The sequence below is a fragment of the Acomys minous genome, assembly GCF_964271855.1.
Source record: "Acomys minous genome assembly, chromosome: 11".
Taxonomy (NCBI): domain Eukaryota; kingdom Metazoa; phylum Chordata; class Mammalia; order Rodentia; family Muridae; genus Acomys; species Acomys minous.
The window spans coordinates 17,467,287-17,486,821 of record NC_140492.1 but is presented as its reverse complement, the minus strand read 5'-3'; the positions used below and the strand labels follow the sequence as shown (position 1 = coordinate 17,486,821).

General features: G+C 35.6%; 1 protein-coding gene across 1 annotated transcript; it reads right to left on the bottom strand.

Annotated features, from left to right (window-relative positions):
- Window positions 1-16,184: 16,184 nt before the first annotated feature.
- Window positions 16,185-17,411, bottom strand: LOC311608334 (high mobility group protein B1-like). The gene has a single exon (XM_084800792.1). The coding sequence runs from the start codon at window positions 17,376-17,378 to the stop codon at window positions 16,734-16,736; it is 645 nt and encodes a 214-aa protein (XP_084656918.1). The 5' UTR covers window positions 17,379-17,411; the 3' UTR covers window positions 16,185-16,733.
- Window positions 17,412-19,535: the final 2,124 nt, after the last annotated feature.

Sequence of the window (19,535 nt, the reverse complement as noted above, 5' to 3'; positions counted from 1 at the left end):
AAAAACTGAGGTGGGGCATGAATCCTGTGCCTGACTGGCTGGTGACCCTGTAGACTTTCTCTGAGGGCAACCTTCCAAGCCGGAACTGACAGTTACCAGCAATAGCTTCCATGATGGTGGCAAGGGCTAGGGCTGATGGCTCCTAATGGGGGCTTCCAATGATGCTGGCAAGCAGGGCCTTCCACTATGGTGGCAAGCATCTAAAAAAGAAAGGAAAAAGAAAGAAAAGAACCGCACATACACATGCACACACACTTACACTAGATGAAGAAGTAAGACAGGCTCTGGCTGGTAGGTTTCAACAAGCTGTTTATTCTTCCTTTTATTATTGTCTTCTTATTTTCATCCTTATCCCTATTACTATGTGTTTTCTTCTTCTTCTTCTTCTTCTTCTTCTTCTTCTTCTTCTTCTTCTTCTTCTTCTTCTTCTTCTTCTTCTTCTTCTTCTTCCTCCTCCTCTTCTCCTCCTCCTCCTCCTCCTTCTTCTTCTGTCTTTTATCCTTTTCCTTTCACATTTTATATACCCCAACAAAGTATTTCAAGCAGTACAATAATCACAATGTGTTTGTATTCTATTTCTCTATAAATAAATGATTACAATGGATACAGGTAAGAAAATCATGTTCCACAATACCTTCACATGACCAAGTGTATTGCATATTATGGGTAAAGAACAAACATGAATAACAAGTTATTTCTGAGAACCCACCTACATTTGTACAAAAGCAACCTGTCACAAATTAACAGAGTATAAGCAAGCAAGGGAATTTCTCGGCCAGCTTTTCTTTACTGGCAGGTTGCAATTTGCAGTTACAAAGAAGGAATCAATTATCTTAAGAAGTAATCTTATGAAGATCTTAAAGGAATCACAAATCTAATCTCCTATATATAAAAATAATAACTAATTTCTACCTTAAGTTCTAAAGGTGCTTATCTACTCATTAATATATTTTATTAAATCATATCAGGAACCTGCAGGCAGAATAGTAGAATAAGGAAATCAATCGTCATCTCAGTTAGCAGCTCAGCTTGAAAGAGTCACGTAAGCCAATGGTGCTATGGGCCATTGTTCTTGCTTTGCCAACCTCAAAGAGTCTCTAGCTTTAGCAATAAGAGTATACTTTCTGTTAATTTCAATTGTCCCCTAGGATTTCCTGCATCAGGGCCAACAGCAAAAACATCTTTACCTTACTTTTCTAAACAATCTATTCTTCCTTAAAGTTTTGTACATCAGAGCCACTAGCACGAACATCTTTACCTAACATTGTTGAACAATCTATTCTTCCAAATTCTTTCTAAAGGTAGTAATCATTTTTAGCAATCTACATCTGTAGGTTGTTTTCAGAGATGGTGGTTGAATCATTAATCTGTTCCAGCAGCAATGCCTGAAAGAGTTCAAGCACTGTTATTGCTTACGCCAATGACGAAGCCCAATGAGGGCCTGGGAGCCCCCTTTGCAGTACTCACACAATTCACATATTAAGGGGATTATAAGGACTGCAAAGGTAACAAGCAGAGCTTTGCTCCATATCAGCATGAAGCCCTCAGGACACACAGTTCTCGGTTGTTACGCATCATCGAGACACCCATTGTGGGTTTGCTAACCGGTGGGCCGCATTCCATGAGTTCTAGAGCTATTTTGCTGTTCTTCTTGGATTGACCCCAACAAGAGAGATTTAGTGGGAAGGACACCTTCAACTGCTTTAAAGTACCTGGATTTGGTTCTCAACACTTAGGTTGTGTGTCTCACAACTGCCTATAACTCTAGCCCTGGGAAAACCACAGTCTATTCCAGCCTCTATGAACATACAAACACATATGCCTTACCTGCACAGATGCCAAACACACATAATTATTAGGAATTATGAGGCTGTCATCTCTACATATTTTTTCATCTTATTCATCTAACATTCAGTGTATTTTTCTTCTCTCTCTAGTTTAGCTTTCTCACATTGTATTATTTTATTCTATCTCCAATCTTATTTCCTAATCAGATTCACACCTTTGGTTACATCAATGGCATCTTCATGTCTTTTCCTGCATTGATACTTTTCTTTAATATGGTATATTCCTTTAGGTAGACATATTACAGAGTATTTGTCTAATCACATACTGAAAAATAATGTGGTTATTTCCAATTTGGGGTAATTATGAATCAAGAAGCAAGCAGGATTTGTATTCAGTTTTGGAGATGTTATACATTTTCTACATGGATAAATAGCACTATATTATACAATATGTCATGGGTACTTTCCTTCCAAAGTAGGTTAACCGTTGCACATGCCCACTACCAGAAAGGGAAGTTGTTTTATTAGTTTTAAGTACTAACCAATATTTCCTGTTGTCATTACATTACATTTTAGCCATTCAAATACCTGTAAAATTATGTTCTATTTTATTTTAGCTTGAATTTTTTGATAGTCTATGGCAAAGAAAATAGTCTTTAATTGTTAATTTTCTATATATAATTTCTTGGATGAATTGAAGTTTATATATTTTTAATATATTTTATTAAAGTTGGTATTTAGTTGCTGTTTGTTGTTGTTTTAAGGGAATTTGGAGTATATTATATACAAGAGCATCATCTAACATATGTTTTCTAACTCTTTTTACTACTATGTTTGTGACTTTCTGTTCTCTTAAAAAGTGTTTTTTGAAATAAAAGTATACTTTCATTTTGATTGGTTCCAAATTTTATTGTTTATATGGATGACACATTTGTGTTGTAACACAAACTCATAGTGCCAGTAACATCTATATTATATCCATGTTGTCTTTTATAGTTTTATTATCTATTTAGACCTGAAAATAATATTTTAATTACTTGTACTAAAAACACAAGGTTTATATTAACTTTATACATTGTCATATTTAAGGGCAATTTCTCTTACTGAAAATTTAATCTGTCTATCCCATATAATCTGCAAAGTCAGCCTCTTCCAAAGACCGTCTTTAGTTTCATGTTGTATTTGTTATGACAAGTTCTCCATACTGAAAACAGAGAAGTTATCATAAAACTCCAAATGGCTAAATATAAAAAAAGTGGTTGGGCAGGAAGCAATAGAAATAAAAGAAGGCATTCTTGTAAGTGGGAGAAAATATTAAGTGAATTTCTACCAGATTGTTTATATATTGCAACACTAAGGGCGACTGGGACTTGAGTCTGAGAAGGAAAACGCAGTGTAGAGCCCTGCTCTAGAACCCTAGACACAGAATACTATGTATATCCACTGTTTTCCATGTGCCTCTGCATCTCCCTATTTCCCAAGATTAAGTTAAATGTAATAACACATACACAAAGAAGCAGATGTGGATGGTGAGCAACTCATTTGGCAGCATTGTATCCCATATACATACAATTTCAAGGAAAGTAGATCATAGTAAGAAAATAGTCTGATTTTGAAAAACTACCTCCATGATCCTGAAAATAAAAGATGTGGAAAAAAAACCCTCAAATTTATACATGTACTACAAGGTAAATTATGTTTTAAACATTTTGTGTTTCCTTTGGTAATAATTTTGATTTAGGATTTTGGTTATGTGACACTAATAAACACTTTGGTTTGTGTCTTAGTAGTTGGAATACATATAAATTTTCTATTTTAGTAAGGTTTAATATTTTATAAATATATAATTCACTATCTGTTTGTATAATTGTGTATGTGTATGTGTGTGTGTGTTTGTTTATTTGTGTGTGTGTGTCTGCACGTGAGTGTTGAAGAAAACCAGAGTGTGTGGACTCACCTTACCTTGGAATGGAATTCTGAGAGATTTCTGAATATTGTACTCAGTTTTGTAAGAGCGGTGACTACTATTAATAACTGAGACATCTCACCTGTTAAGAGCTAACATTTCTAAAATATAAAGTCTAAAATTTCTATTTTTTAAATAAAAAAATAAAATTAAAAGCTATTTTTTCTCTTGTTACATCAGAATTTGCCATTAAAATATAGAAAAACTGTTCTTTTATGTGTTTCTTTGTAGAATTTTCACCAATAAATTTTAGAGTTAAGTAGTGTTTATAGATTTTCTATATTTTGTTTCATTAATCAAACAAAAAAGGCATTTTCAGGAAACTTTGAAAGTAAAACTTAGACATTAGTATAGAAAAGGAAGACATTGAATATACTTCTAAAGAAACTTTCAACACATATTTTATTTGTTGGTTGTTATTTACAATTTTACTACTTCTCAAAATCATCTTCAGGCTCTATCTTATTTCTCATAATTTTATCTATTTTTAACTTCAAAATTATATACATATATAAACATGTACATAAATATTTATTGCATTTAGCAGGTGGTTATAGCAATATAAATATTCAGAAGTTAAAGAAGACTATTCCATTAAAATTGATATAATCCTTGTTAGGTACTCTCACAGAACCCTGTATATATAACTAAAATGGCATTCTATTTCTTGGCCATTGCATGTAACCGGTTAAATTTAAAATATTGACTTAAAAAGAACCATAGTGAAAATTAGGTTCAGTAAACTATAATATTGTAATATTATTTCATTATGAATATTTCACTTAAAATTTGAACTTAGTATATATCTTACATTGTTGCATACATATAAGTATTTCTCACTATGACTATATTTATGATATTCTTCTTATTAAGAATCAATATTCTAAAAGTATAGGTAAATGATAAAATAATTCCTATAAAAACAAATATATTACTAAATATTAAAAATTAGTAAGTATTAGTATTATCTGTATTTGAGCAAAATGAATATATTTCAAATATTAAATCTCAATTATATTACACTCAAGTTTCTCATTCTAACTCACCCTTATATTATAGGTACATGGAGTTTATAGACAGGAAAAATTGAATTTTAGTAGCACTAAATCAGATATGAACATCATCTGCAATAGAGAAAAAATATCCCTGATGAATAAAAATTCAATATAAACTCAGTTGATTAATTTTAATAATTCATTTCTATTAACTTGAACTCAGAATAATGCTACTGAGACTGTAGATGAGCTAATTAACAGTGCATCTAGAGAATAGTGCCTTGCTTAATGACTTGAAATAAGCTTTAGGATATGTTATTTTAATTGTCACTTTGTACCTGATATCATTGATCTAAATTAAAATATGGTTGTCAATTCTATATCAATTCATGATAATTAAATTATATTTTATAGTACTCCATAATACAGTGCAATCCTGTCTATGTAGAGAGAAAAGGAATACATCTTGACCACATCTAGAACTGGCTTTGCTTCATAACTTATATTATTTTCATGTGACTTTTCTCTTTACAAGCAGGCGTCCTTCACACATCTATGAAACATCCATCCCCTTTCCGACCTTTCTAATATATACTCATGCTCTCTGCTCTTCTATGACTGTCCAAGTCATTTTAAAAACAAAGCTGTGCACGTTGTAAATCAGTATGGCATTGTCTTGATGGTAGTGTACTATGGTTGTGTGGTTTGATGGTTTTATGGGACTCCTAACAGAGGGAACAAGGCTGTTTCTGACTCTTTTACTTGATCTTGAGACCCTTTTCCTCCTACTGGGTTGCCTCATCCAGTCTTAATATACCTAGTATTTTTTTTTAAACTTTTTATGATCTGTTTAGTTGATATCCCTGGGCAGTCTGCCCTTTTCTGAAGGGAGGTGGAGGGGAAGTGAATGTGGGGGAGAGTGTCGGTGTGTAGCGGGGACTAAGTGCAGTAGAAGTAAGGAAAACTATGGTCAGGATGTAACATATGAGGGATATGATAAATAAATTATAAAAGGTGCTGCTTCTGTGTAGAAGTTTCCTAAGTTCGTATAACATCATTTGTCAAAACACAGGGTTAATATTGTGTTTATGGAGTTATTTTGAAAAAATTTTTGCGTATTCCAATATTTTAAACTATTTCATGTATATCGTCTCTTGCAATTTGAAAGTTTCAAATGTTTAAAATGTTGTATAATAAGCAAGGAAAAGGAAAAACTACAATCAATTTACAAAATGAACTTTAAGGTGTTGACAGGTGATTTCTCACAGGAGATATAAAGAAGTTTATCTTACATGAAGAATTGAGTTTATCTGAGGAAACTTTATTTAAATTAGTACTGCCAAAATTTGTATCCGTAGTGTCCTCTCAAGGCCCATGTGTTCAGCCAGCCAACAAGTAGCTGTTGCTATAGTGAGCTGGTGGAAGTTTTAGAAAGTGAGGGCCTAGGCAGGAAGTTAGCTAGGTGGGGGTGTGTCCATGAAGAGAAGAATGGTGTCTGGTCACTTAACTTTTCTGCTCTTTACTTCTGATCATCATGAGGTCAGCCGCTGCCTCACCTTAACCACATCTTTTTCTAGGTATGCTACCACAGTCCCCCAAAAAGGACCAAGCAAGCATTTATTGAAATTATAGGTGAACATAAAGCTTTCCACTTTTAGTGGATTCATCTTGACTATTTTTCTACAAAAAACAGAAAACTAACACAGCTAGTTCTGTAATCGTTATTCAAATAAAATATTCCAATGATATTATTTTAATTCCTTTACCGTCCATTACTGTGTATTTAAAGTTATTTAGATTAACTCTACCTTCTACCTCAGAGTTGGCTGATATCTGGATAAACACTACCAAAAATCTCCTCTTCCAACTGAAAAGTAAGTATTTCAGGTAAAATTCATTTGTTATATAAGTATTGGATAGATAGATAGATAGATAGATACATACATACATACATACATACATACACACATACATACACAGATAGATAAATAGAAAACTAGTTTTTCAATTTTGAAAATATCTTTATCACTCTTAAAATTGTTTTTTATTTGTCTAGTAGTATCATTCCTCAGTAAAAATACAGATAAAATTAGGAAATTTAACTAAACTATCGTGAATTAGAAACAGAACTAAGAAAAAGTCTAATTGTAAATACCACCTCATACTAAGAGACTGGTCCGAGAATTAGGTCGGCCAATTATTACTACACAAGTAGCATGGGACAGTGTACAGTAGCCAATGGGTTCCATGTCCAAGTCCCGAAAAGCATTGCTATTGCGTTCGTGATAAATGTGGCTGGATTGAGAACAAGACCAGAGACTTGTTCTGACTGCAGCAATAAATCTCTCAGGTTGTTACTTGTCAGTTATGAAATTATTTTCTTTTAATGCAGAATCCAGCGATCCACTTCTTAGCTGCTTTTCGTTCATTTTTTCTTTTTTCTTTTTTTCTTTTCTTTTCTTTTTTTTTATGCTTGAGTGAATGAAAGATGATTGAAGGATTAATCATGCACCCTCAGCTGCATTCTCAGCATGTAATTTTTAATTCCTGAGACAGGAGTTTTTCAATCTGTATTTCTTCTTTATGACTAGTGACATGCAAGTTTATGCTATTTGTAACAGGAAGAAACTGAAAAATCAGAAGAGTAACACAAATACATTGTTCCCAGTCCATATGCCTTTCTTCTCAGAGGTTTCCCAAAAGGTAACTGAACTATAGGACCTGGATTTTAGCTCTTGTTTATTGTGATACATGTTAGACTAGCAAACTGTACCATTTTGTGAGTCAGGTTATCTTTTGGATCTTAATATTATGTTCTAGTGAAGCACACAGAATAGATGAGTAGATTACTCATAACACCCTTTGTTACAGATATATTAACAAAATGTCTTAGAGTGAGAATCTAGGAAAATGTTAGGGCCATAAATGTGGTAGGATGCATTGCAAATATATGTGAAATTATTAAAGGACAAATTTAATGCAAAAAGTCAAGAAAAGTACTTTGAAATGTGAGATTTATTTTAATATTCTTCTATAAAACTAGAGGCAGTGAGCTCTAAGACGCAGTCTGTGTCAGAGTCACAGTCTCCTGAACTAGATCCTGCTTCATTCACAGACAGATGCCTTTTCATGATGACCTCACAGGTGCATACGTAACAAGTAATGACAGAAGGTCCTTGGGAATCATTTGTAAGGGCAAAATGTCATTTATTTAAAATCCTGACAAAGACATTGTTTTCTAATACCATCAAATTAAAGGTTAATATTTCAGCACAAAAATTTTAGGGAGGCAGAAATATTTATACAGAATATATTTGTGGATATATGCAACATTTATGTATTTATACATATTTATTTAATGGTTATTTGGCATTCTTTATAACATTCTGATTCTCTATTATATTTGGTGAAGGTCATGATTCTACATTTTTTGTTTTAATTTGTAAATGCAACATAGTAAATATGTTATGTTTAGAAATTAAGAGTTGTAGCATAATCTCTAACAGAAATTACCATGATATAAAGCAAGAAACATTGCTGAAATTCATAATTAAAACCAAAGAAAAATTCTCTAAACATAATTTTCCAACTCATGAAAGAATATGCTTATAGATGAACTAAATTATTGAGAAAATGATCAAAATAAAGTAAATAACTGGAAATCAGAATGGTATGTATTACCAGTGTACAGTGACATGGAATTACATATCTTTTGTATGAGCCCGGAATTTATGCAGTTTTTTTATTATTTTGAAAATTCAATGATTTATATAATTTTCAGTCTATTTTTCAAGATAACAGCATATGTACAAAACAATTATTGAGGCAGCCTAAGGTTTGTTATATGAATATATATATATGTGCATATATATATCACTATGCAAGATGAAATTAAATTATGTATCATCACACTGAAGAAAAGTAGATAAAAACACAAGATTCTAGATTAAAAATGCAGAAAAAATGACTTTGTTTATCTTATATAGCTGGTCTGATATGCTTTGATGCTAATAATTGTTCACTGTGTCTGAGCCCCAAGACTGCTATGCAACATTGCCTAAGAACCTTGTTTCTGTTTGACCAATAGAGACCTCACACCAGGGCAAGGCAAATGGAACAGGTGTGGCTAAGTTTCTTGGGCTTGGGGAGACAGACAGAGTTTTTGGAAGGAGAAAGCCATGCCACGGGTTAAAGAAAAAAGAAGTATATGGCTGGTGAATGGAAAATTTAGCCCAGATGAAGAGAATTGGCAAGTGTTTGGGATTATGGATGGGAGGTTGCTCAATAGAAATTATGAGAAGCAGATGACAAGGGATTGGGATAGGTTATGGGATACCTGTCCCAGTATGGGAAGAAGTTTAGAGGATTAATATCTTCCCTGCCTCCGCGGTTAACTAAGGCTATTTTAGAATATAACAGGTATCTGTGTCTTCATTGATTGCAAGCAGGTTAGAAAATACTGCCATAATAATAATTATAGCCCTGATGATAAACATTATTAGGCCTATTGATAAATTTACCACAACATAACTGTAGCCTGGATATTAATTAGAGAGATTAATTTATCATTAAGGCTTCTAGCGAGGTCTTTAAAACTGAGAAATAAAAGCAAGAGTGCTGGTCCTGTCCCTTGTTGGTTATAACACAAGGGGAGCGCTGGCCCTGTCCCTCATCCGGGCAGCATAATAGAGCTGGCCCTGCTGGAGTGCGAAAGGGGGAGCCTGTCCCAAATGCAGGAGAGCAGGATAGATGGCTCTGCTCCCCTGCCAGTGTTGGCATTGGATGAGCAAACCCTGGCAGTGTTGGAAAGCTTTCCCCAGTGGTGTGAGTGCGATAGAGCTGACAGGCTGACCAGCTCAACTTCCACCCAGGCGCAGATCCAGGGTTTTACATCGCCCCTACCCAAAACCTATCCGACTGATAACTGCAAAAGTGTTTGAGAGGACTGATCCTACAGACACAAGGCTTCGGGATCTTCATGACACAGAGCAACAACAGGAGCTCCAAGAGGAGACCAATGAGGAAACAGCACTGATAATGTAACAAGATCCAGAAACTTCGAACTAAACCAATGACCTATGGCAGTGAACATGTGCAAGTAAGATTGTGTGGAGAAAAGGGTATACTGTGAGACACGCTGTGACATAGTGTAGTTTTCACAATGAGAATTTTATTTTTTGTTTGTTTGCTGTTTGTTTTCTTTTGGGAGCATGGTTTTAAGGGTGAAGAGTGGGTACACAGATATGGTGAGATTTTTGGGAATGGGGTTCATGATGTGAAATTTACAAAGTATCAATAAAAAGTTAAATAACAAAGCAAGATAAAATAAAATAAAACTGAAAAATCAAGCAAATGAGTTAAAAAGTAAAGTCAAAGTTTAATGTAAAAAATAAAAATTTACATCAAGGCAAAGGTTGTAAACTGGCTAGACGTCAGTGGCAACCAGTTCTCCCATTATCATGGGCATTACACTCACACACACAAAAAAAAATAAGCTGTAAAGCATTATATAATTGCTCAGTGGTTCTACTGTTTCTGATTTCCCTTTGGAAGACATATGAATATGACAGAGAAAAATGTGAGCTTTCATACACACAAGGCACTGAACAAATTTCAGAGTTTAAAAAAAACAGCAGTTCAGCAACACAGTCCTGTCAGTCAAAGTGATGAAGCCAATTTAGTTGAGGGCATCAACAACTGATGAGGCTGGAAATAGTAAGAAACAACAATACATGAACAAAAATAAGAAGAGACAGAAGTTCCTATTTAAAAGGGAAAGAGAACATAATATCAAAAGCTTTCATGTAGAACTAGGCAACAATTCCCTGATTAATGGAGTGTGTAAGGAAAGAAATGCTTGGACGCGACCTTTGTCAATGTATTCAATCTACATAACATGAAGAATAGTCATTTAGATGCCCAGTAGAAGTGTAGCCCAGACAAATTGTATTCTGAAGAAATTGTGTCTTTTATACAATAACAAAACTATTGTTTTTGCTTTCTATGAGAGCCCATGTATATGCTTTGTAAATACAATCATAAGTATGTACTAAAAACATTTTTTTGTTTATTTTTCTCTGTGTAGCTTTTGCTACCCTGGACTTGCTTTGTAAACCAGGCTGGCCTCAAACTCACAGCTTTCCACCTACCTAAAAACATTTTTATATTTATATGTTTTTATATTTAAATTTACAAATGAAGTCCAGCCTATGTGTACAATGATTAATTTACTACCAAAAAAGAAGATAATCACAAGATGAAGTATATTGATTGTAGATTGTTTCCTGTTTGATAAGAAACGCAATTACCTTTTTATTTTCTGAAATGGTAAAAGGAATATAGTCAGATAAGTCATTTTATATGTATATATATATATATATATATATATATAAAATCATAACTAAACATCCTGCAGTGGTTAGAAACCATGAAATACATGTCAATACAATAAACTTTCCCCAAGAAAATCTTAGTGAGATAACTTTAGATATACAAAATCTCTCTTTGTCTCTCTGTCTCTGTATTTCTCTGTCTCTCTCTTCTCTCTCTCTCTCTCTCTCTCTCTCTCTCTCTCTCTCTGAGTGTGAGTATGTGTGTGTATGTGTGTGCATGTATGTTTAAATGTGCCTTTTACTTCCTTAGAAGATGGCATAATATGAGAGTTATATCCATGATTTACAAATACATGGCTTGGGCTAAGCCCAGACCATTTCTATCTAAATATCTCTTGGCCTAGGCATGGAAGATTCTAGCCTCCATTCAATCTCACCTCTTGTAAGCCCTGACCTTAGTAGCTTTAGCTTCTAGCCTCCATCTGCTGACCAAGGCCTAAAATGTTTCCAGCTTCTGAGACTTACTGCTGAATAAGCTCACCTTTCCTAGCTCTTTCTGAACTCTGGCTGGCTGGTTCAACTCATCTTCTCTGTTTCAAACTCTTCTCCAAGATGAGTGATTCAAATTGGCTTCTCTAAGCTACTCCCTGAATTGCTCTACCTGGAAAAACTGCCTTTGAATTCCTCAAACTGCACTTGATAAATTCAACTGCATTCAATTGCCCACAGCTGAACTGCACCAAACTATACTGTACTCCTGAACTCTACTGTACGATCTCCACAGACTCTCTTTCTCTTTCCTTGAGCTGCTCCTAAATAGCTTCTTTCTCTTGGCTGCTCTCAAGAGGGTTGTTCATATCCTATCTCTGACTAATTTTGTTAAATCTTTCTCTGATTGGTCACTTGGTCTGTCCCTTTATTAGGCGTCATTATTTGGGATTAAAGGTATCTACTAAACGTCTGTCAGAGGGATTAAAGCTCTCTCATGTCTAGATTCCAGCCAGACAGAAGGATCAAGGGTATGCATTCCAGCTAGAGGGGTTAAATATGTGTACTAAGGGCAGGTCCATGATCCAGCCAGATCACACAACCTAGGTCCTTGCATGTGCTCCCTTGCCAAAGAATCCATGTTGCTAGATTAAAAGCTAGATTAAAATTCTTTTTCTCCCTCTCCCTCCCTGCAAACCTCCCTTATGGTGCATGTGTGCATGTGTGTGTGTGTGTGTGTGTGTGTTCTGTTGATTTTTTTTTTTTTGGCATTTTGCTGAAAGCTGGAATCATCTGTTTTGAGAAAGGAATGGTAACTGAGAAAATGCTTTTTAGCAGATTGGCCTGTAAACAAGTCTGTGGGGACATTTTCATGATTCAAGATTTTTGTGGGAGGGCCCAGCAGAAACGGATGGTGCATCCCTTCAGGGAGTGATCTTTGGTTTTATCAAAATGCAAGCTTAACAAGCCATGAGGAACAATTAAGTATTCTTCCACAACTTTTGTTTTATTTCATGCCCCAGGTTCCTGCCTTGAGCTCCTGCCTGAATTTCATCAGTGATGAACTGTAACATGGAAGTATAAGCAAAGTAACCCTTTCCTCCTGAGTTAATTTAGTTATGGTGTTTATATATAAAAAAAATAGAACACTGTAAAGAAAACAGGAAAAGAGATGATTACCTTGTTCATGAGCTATTATTGTGACACACATAGTTATGTTGTTTCTGAGAGTTTTGTGGAAGGATTTTCAACTTTATACTTGAAAATCCATTGTTTGATAAGAAATTAATGAGCCGATGTAGGAACTTGAAAGGTAGTGGTGAGAGCAATATAGATAACGGGCGCCTGGTTTATGAAGTTTCAGAGTCCCAAATGCTGTACTGGGTCATTTATGTGACACATTGAATTGAGAATTTGTAGTTTCTAGTCTTGGGCTGAAGAATTAGTTGTGATTAATGGGAGACCAGCACTACTAACAGTGAAATATTTATTTTAATGAGACAATTGATGTTTGTTAGCTGCTGCTGAGAAAATAGCTATTATTAAGAAAATACCACCATTGCTGAAATGAGGTGCTCTAGGAACAATTACTCAAGGTCAACACATGGAAGCTGTGGTCCAGAAGGTATTCAAGGCTATATCTGAGACTCATAGATGAACGTGGGAATGTGTATGAGTCACCCAAATCCTGCTGATTTTGAAGACATGAGATGCTGAAGACTCACTGGAAAATGGAGAGCTTTCAAAAGCCAAGGGTTGGTACTGACAGAGTCTAGGAGAGTCTCCTGGTGAAAATACATTTTGCTTGCACTGGAAACCCCAGAATTTAAGAGGATGTAGAAAGAAACTGAGATTCATTACTATTGTTAAGGTTGGAGACCATTACAGAGAGGGCAGCATTACTTGCAGTGGAGAGGCCAGTATACCGAAGACATTAAGATCATGGAGTGTCTACCAAGGACAGCATCAGGTATATAGCAAAGTGACCTGAGTCAATCAAAAAACAAGATAAGTATGTTGACGGCAGAGCCAGAGATGAGGAGATTCTATAGTTCTTTGATTACAGAAGAGTATAAGTGACTCACAGACACTGGACACTGCACTTTTGTTTTGTTAGAGTTGAATTTTGAGGTGATTTGAGTAGAATATAATGCTATTTCTTCACTTTTAGAATAAGAAAACATTATAAATTGATTTTGATTTTATGAGAGCCTACTGTTGAGAGATTTTGACTTTTATTGGATATTTAAAGAGAACTTGAACTTGTAAATGTTGAAGTTTGTAAATGTTGTGTGACTTTTACAGTAATATTATGTTTTATATTGCAACATTAGTATTAACATCTTGGAGACAAACAAATAAGCAAGGATTAGTATTTCATAGTGACATATTTGAGTATAAAGCTGGCACGGGATGGCGTCTGATGGTTAATTGTTCCTTTGGAAAATTATCTGCATAGTTTTGTCTTTTCTACTTATGTGTTTAATTTTTGTCACCTTAGTATAATAAGCCACAAACTAGAGTAATCTGGAAAGAGGGAACATCAGTTGAAGAAAAGCCTTTATCAGACTGAGTGGTAGTGAAATATTTAGGATATTTATTTAATCATTGAAACATTTTATGACAAATTCAACCAGATGCCTTACCTTTTTTAAAGGATTTATTTGGAGGTATTTATTTATGTATATATTTATTTGCTATGAGTACTTCTGTTTGGCTGGATGTAGGTTTGATAATATGAGTGCAAGTACGTGTAGCATTCAGAGGAACTAGATCCCCTGCACCTGGAGACACAGGCCTCCGTGAGCCACACAAAAGGATAGTCATAATTGAACTCATGTCCTCTCAAGAGAGTAAGAGTGCTTAACCACTGATCTATCTCTCCAGCCAAGGACACATCATCTGTAACTAAATCTTTTCCAGGCAAAGTTCCTAGAATCCATATATGTATTTAAAAGCACACTATATTGTTATTTTATTTTTATTTTTAATTTGTTCAGTTTACATTCCCAATTGTGTCCCTACCCCTTATCCCCTCCCAATACCACTGTACCTCCCTAATTTGCCCTTCCTCCCTACCCTAGTCCTCAGAAAGAGAGCACTAATCTCCCTAACATTTGACCTCAGACTATTAAGATTCATCTGGACTGACTGTATCCTTTTCGTCTATGGCCTGGCAAAGCCTCCCCACCAGGAAGAAGTGATCAACATGTGAGGACCAGAACCCATATCAGAAGTAGTCTCTACTCTACATATTATGGAACGCACAGGATACTATATTTCCTATCTACTACATCTGAGCAGAGAGTCTAGGTTCTTATCATGTATGATCCTTGGTTGCTGCATCAGTCTCTGCAGCACCGCCTCCTCCATCCAGAGTTGTTGGCTCCGTTGGTCTCCTTGTGGAGCTCTTGTCCCCTTCAGGTCCCTGTATTCCCCAACTCTTCCATAAGACTCCCTGCACTCCACCGCAAAGTTTGGATGTGAGTCTCGGCATCTGCTTGGATCCCCTGTTGGGTGGATCCTTTCAGAGACCCTCTATTGTAGGCTCCTTCTTGTTCCTTCTCTTCAACTGCTTCTGTTGTCTATTTTATTTGTGTTTCTGAATGAGAATTAAGCATTGTCCCTAGGGCTGTCCTTGTTATTTAGTTTCTTTAAGTTTGTGTGTTGTAGTGTGGTTATCATGTATTATTTGCCTAATATCCGCGTATAAGTGAGTATATACCATGCATGTCTATCTGGGTATGGTTTATGTTTTATAGTTCCATGTGTGAGGCAGGAACTATTGAGGACTTGTTTACCCTGTCTTGACAGAGTTTGGCCGTCTACTCTGCCTGCATCCAAGCTTGCTCATTTTTAGGCAGAATTCTGTCTGTCTTAGCAATGAGGACATATTACCTAGTGACTGGTTTGCCACATTTGAAGCCATTTCCATAAGGAGGTTCATTGATGCTCACCATCTTCTTTGAGGTAGGCTGTGTGTTGGCAGGAGTTAAACTGTCTTGTTGTTAAAGAATCTTTAAACTAATAAAAAAAATCTTTAAATGTCATATTCTGTAGGTCTCTGAGGTTTCTGAAGACCTTATCTAACTATAGAATCTTTATCTTTCATTAATCTTATCTTTCTATAGAATCATATTTCACTATTAAACTTGGGATATGTATTCTTGTGATAGAAATAGACAGGTAATTGATATAACCATGATTTGCTCAACTTAAAGTTAACTTGTATTACTTATCTGAGGCAATGCAATAGCACTTTCCAAGTATTAGGAATAAGCCTTGTATTATAGTTCAGTTGTATAGGTACAATACTTCATATGGCCTCACAGTTAATGGTGTTTAAAATCACTCATGGAAGTGATTCATACATATCCTAAATACTGTCACCTTAGAGGACACAGTTTACTAGAACCAGTATCTTATATACAATCCCACCTTTTCCTCTATTAGAACAGCTTTGGCAATCATCTAACACAGGCTTAAAAACGCATTGCATTTATCAGTATGGTTTCTGAAATGGCCTCTGTTGTGAAGAGTAAATTTACATATAGTCTTGTCGTTCTACAAGTTACTATAAAGTCCAAGTACCATATAAATTTTTTAAATCTTATAATTCTTTTTTTTTTTAAATAAAAACAATTGTATTTACTTAGAAGCATTCAGAATGTCAACAAAACAGCCGCAATTTTTTTTTTTTTGCAATTACAGAGTGGTATTCAGTTAACAGAACAACAATTATCTTCGTATAAGCTGCATCACAGACAACTGAAGATGGAAAAAAAAAACAAAAACAAAAAACAAAAAAACAAAAACAAAAAAAGGGGGGAAAAAGAAAAGAAAAATTAACAAAACAAAACCTACCGTCCTCATATATAACTAATTTGTGCTGTGCACCAAGAACCTGCTTTAAATTTCCATGCCAATTTACAACTCGCAGACTGTACCAGGCAAGGTCAGTGGCCATTGAAAATACCACCAGGACAGGGCTAGCTAAAGACACATTCGGTAGTGTGTTAACTATACAAAAAAAGACACTGTACAGTTTAAAAACAAATCTTACGCAGCCTTACATTTCAATTTTTTTTTTCTTTAAAAGGAGTGAGTTGTGTACAGGGGGGTTAAATGCTTTATAGACAAGAAAAAAAACTGTGCTAGAACCAACTTATTCATCATCATCATCATCTTCCTCATCCTCATCTTCCTCTTCTTCCTCCTCTTTCTCATTTTCTTCATCATCATCATCATCTTCCTCTTCCTTTTTTTTCTTGCTCTTTTCAGCCTTGACCACTCCCTTTTTCGCTGCATCAGGCTTTCCTTTAGCTCTGTGGGCAGCAGTACCCTTCTCGTGCTTCTCCTTCAGCTTGGCCGCCTTCTTCTCATAGGGCTGCTTGTCGTCCGCAACCGTGTTGTTCCATATCTCTCCTAGCTTCTTTGCAATGTCACCAACGGAAGAGCCAGGGTGCTCTCCCTTGATTTTGGGGCGGTCCTCAGAACAAAACAAGAAGAAGGCAGAAGAAGGCCTCTTGGGTGCATTGGGGTCCTTGAACTTCTTTTTGGTCTCCCCTTTGGGGGAGATGTAGGTTTTCATTTCTCTTTCGTAATGAGCCTTGTCAGCCCCCATGTCTTCAAATTTCCCCTTTTCCTTCGCAGACATGGTCTTCCACCTCTCTGAACACTTCTTGGAGAACTCTGAGAAGTTGACAGAAGCATTCGGGTGCTTCTTCTTGTGCTCCTCCCGGCAGGTTTGCACAAAGAATGCGTATGAAGACATTTTGCCTCTCCGCTTCTTAGGATCTCCTTTGCCCATGTTTAGTTGGTTTTCGTCCGGGAGGCTCAGAGTCACCCGGTTGCCCGTCTGGCTCGCACTTGCCCCGGCGCTGTCTCTATGGAACTCAATGTACTGCAATGGCTCCTTATAATTCTTTTAATAATACAAAACATTAAAAGTTAGTTTCTTAATGACAAAAATGTACAAACATGTTTACTTTTAAAGATAATTATGAAAGTAATATTTGTAATGAAATCTGGTATTTCTATAATGTGTTCATTGGTAGTGAATAAACACTTGAATCTCTTTACAAAACAATTCAAGGTTTTCTTGTCTTTAATAGCTGAGTAGTACTCCATTGTGTAAATGTACCACACTTTCTTTATCCATTGTTCAGTTGAGGGACATCTAGGTTGCTTCCAGATTATTGCTACTAAAAATAAAGCTGCGATGAGCATAGTTGAGCAAATGTCCTTGTTGTATGGTTGAGCACCTTCGGGTACATGCCCAGAAGTGGTATAGCTGGGTCTTGAGGGAGGACTATTCTGAATTTTCTGAGAAAGTTCCAGACTAATTTCCAAAGTGGTTGTACAACTTCATACTCCCCCCAGCAATGGAGTAGTGTTTCCCTTTCTCCACATTATTGCCAGCATGTGCTGCCTTTTGAAACTTTGATCTTAGGCATTCTGACAGGTGTTAGATGGAATCTCAGCGCTGTTTTGACTTGCACTTATCTGATAACTAGGCACTTTGAGTATTTCTTTCAGTGATTCTCATCCATTCAATATTCCTCTTTTGAGAATTCTCTGTTTAGTTCTGCCCACCTCCCTCCGCCCTCTGCTTTTTAATAGAATTATTTTGTTTGGTGGTGTTTAATTTTTTGAGTGAGTTCTTTATTTTAGATATAAGCTCTTGGTCAGATGTGTGGTGGGTGAAGATCTTTTCCCAGTTTGTAGACTGTCATTTTCTTCTGTTAACAGGTCCTATGCCTTACTGAAGCTTTTTAGTACACTATATTTTTATTTTTTAAAATTATACTTTATTTCTTTATCTATTTATCTATTTATTTAATTGTTTAGCCAGACCTGAGTTCAGAGGGGAAACTTACAAGCTTGCTTTCTACTTCCATCTCTGCTTATGTTTTGAGAACTAAATTCACCTCTCCAATTCAGATTAACAAATGCCTTTATCCACTGAGCCACTTTTTTCCAGCTCCTAACCTGAGGATTTTAATCATGCATAAAAATATAAGGTTTGAAAAATTATACCCATCACTAATATAGCATATTACTTCTTAAAGATCACTTAAAGCTTCAGAAATATTAAGAACAGTTTATTGTTTACTATTAGATGTCAGTCAAAAACTCAGGACAAATGGCTGACTATGGTGCCTACTAACAAATCAAAGTAGATGCTGCCCAGCTCTCCCAGCATCATTCAGTATCTGTTTCCTCCCAGGACTTCTCATCCTGCATTCTAATTTATATCTCTCACTTTCAGGGCCTTCTCTTGCCAACCTCCTATATAATCCACCCATTTTGGCTACACTCATTTTGGCTCTTGGCCCTGGCTGTCTTTAGGTCAGCAGCTCCCCTCTCTCTCTCTTCCTCTCTCTCTCTCTCTCTCTCTCTCTCTCTCTCTCTCTCTCTCTCTCTCTCTCTCTCTCTCTCCTTTCATGGTCCTGTTTAGTCTTCCAGCCATGGTTAGCCTCAACTCTCCCTCTGCCTGCTTTCTCCGTTATATTTACAATAAAAAATCTCTATACTTTACTAGTAGTCATGTCCTCCCCCTCTTATTTCAGTTTTTAAATTCATTTACCATTTTGTAATAAATACCTCAGAGATACATTGCACCATATGAAATTAAAGTGGTGGTCAGCCATCTGTACTGTAGGTTACTGCGCCATTAAGAGGAGACAGCTTCTACAATCTGCTCTGGAAGGGAAAGTGCTGCAAGGCACATGGGGACTTTCAGTCCATGAGTTAATTAATGTTGCCATTTTTGAACACAATTATAAATGAGATTTACATATCCTATCACTTCTCATCAATATTAATAGAATGGGATATTACTGAAATTATAATTTTTCTTACATGAAAATGGAACAACCATGAGCATAATAGATATGTGAGAAATGCATAAAAACCTCTATTATCTGCATTGATTTTATTCTTGGGAATCTGAACTGTGATGGTT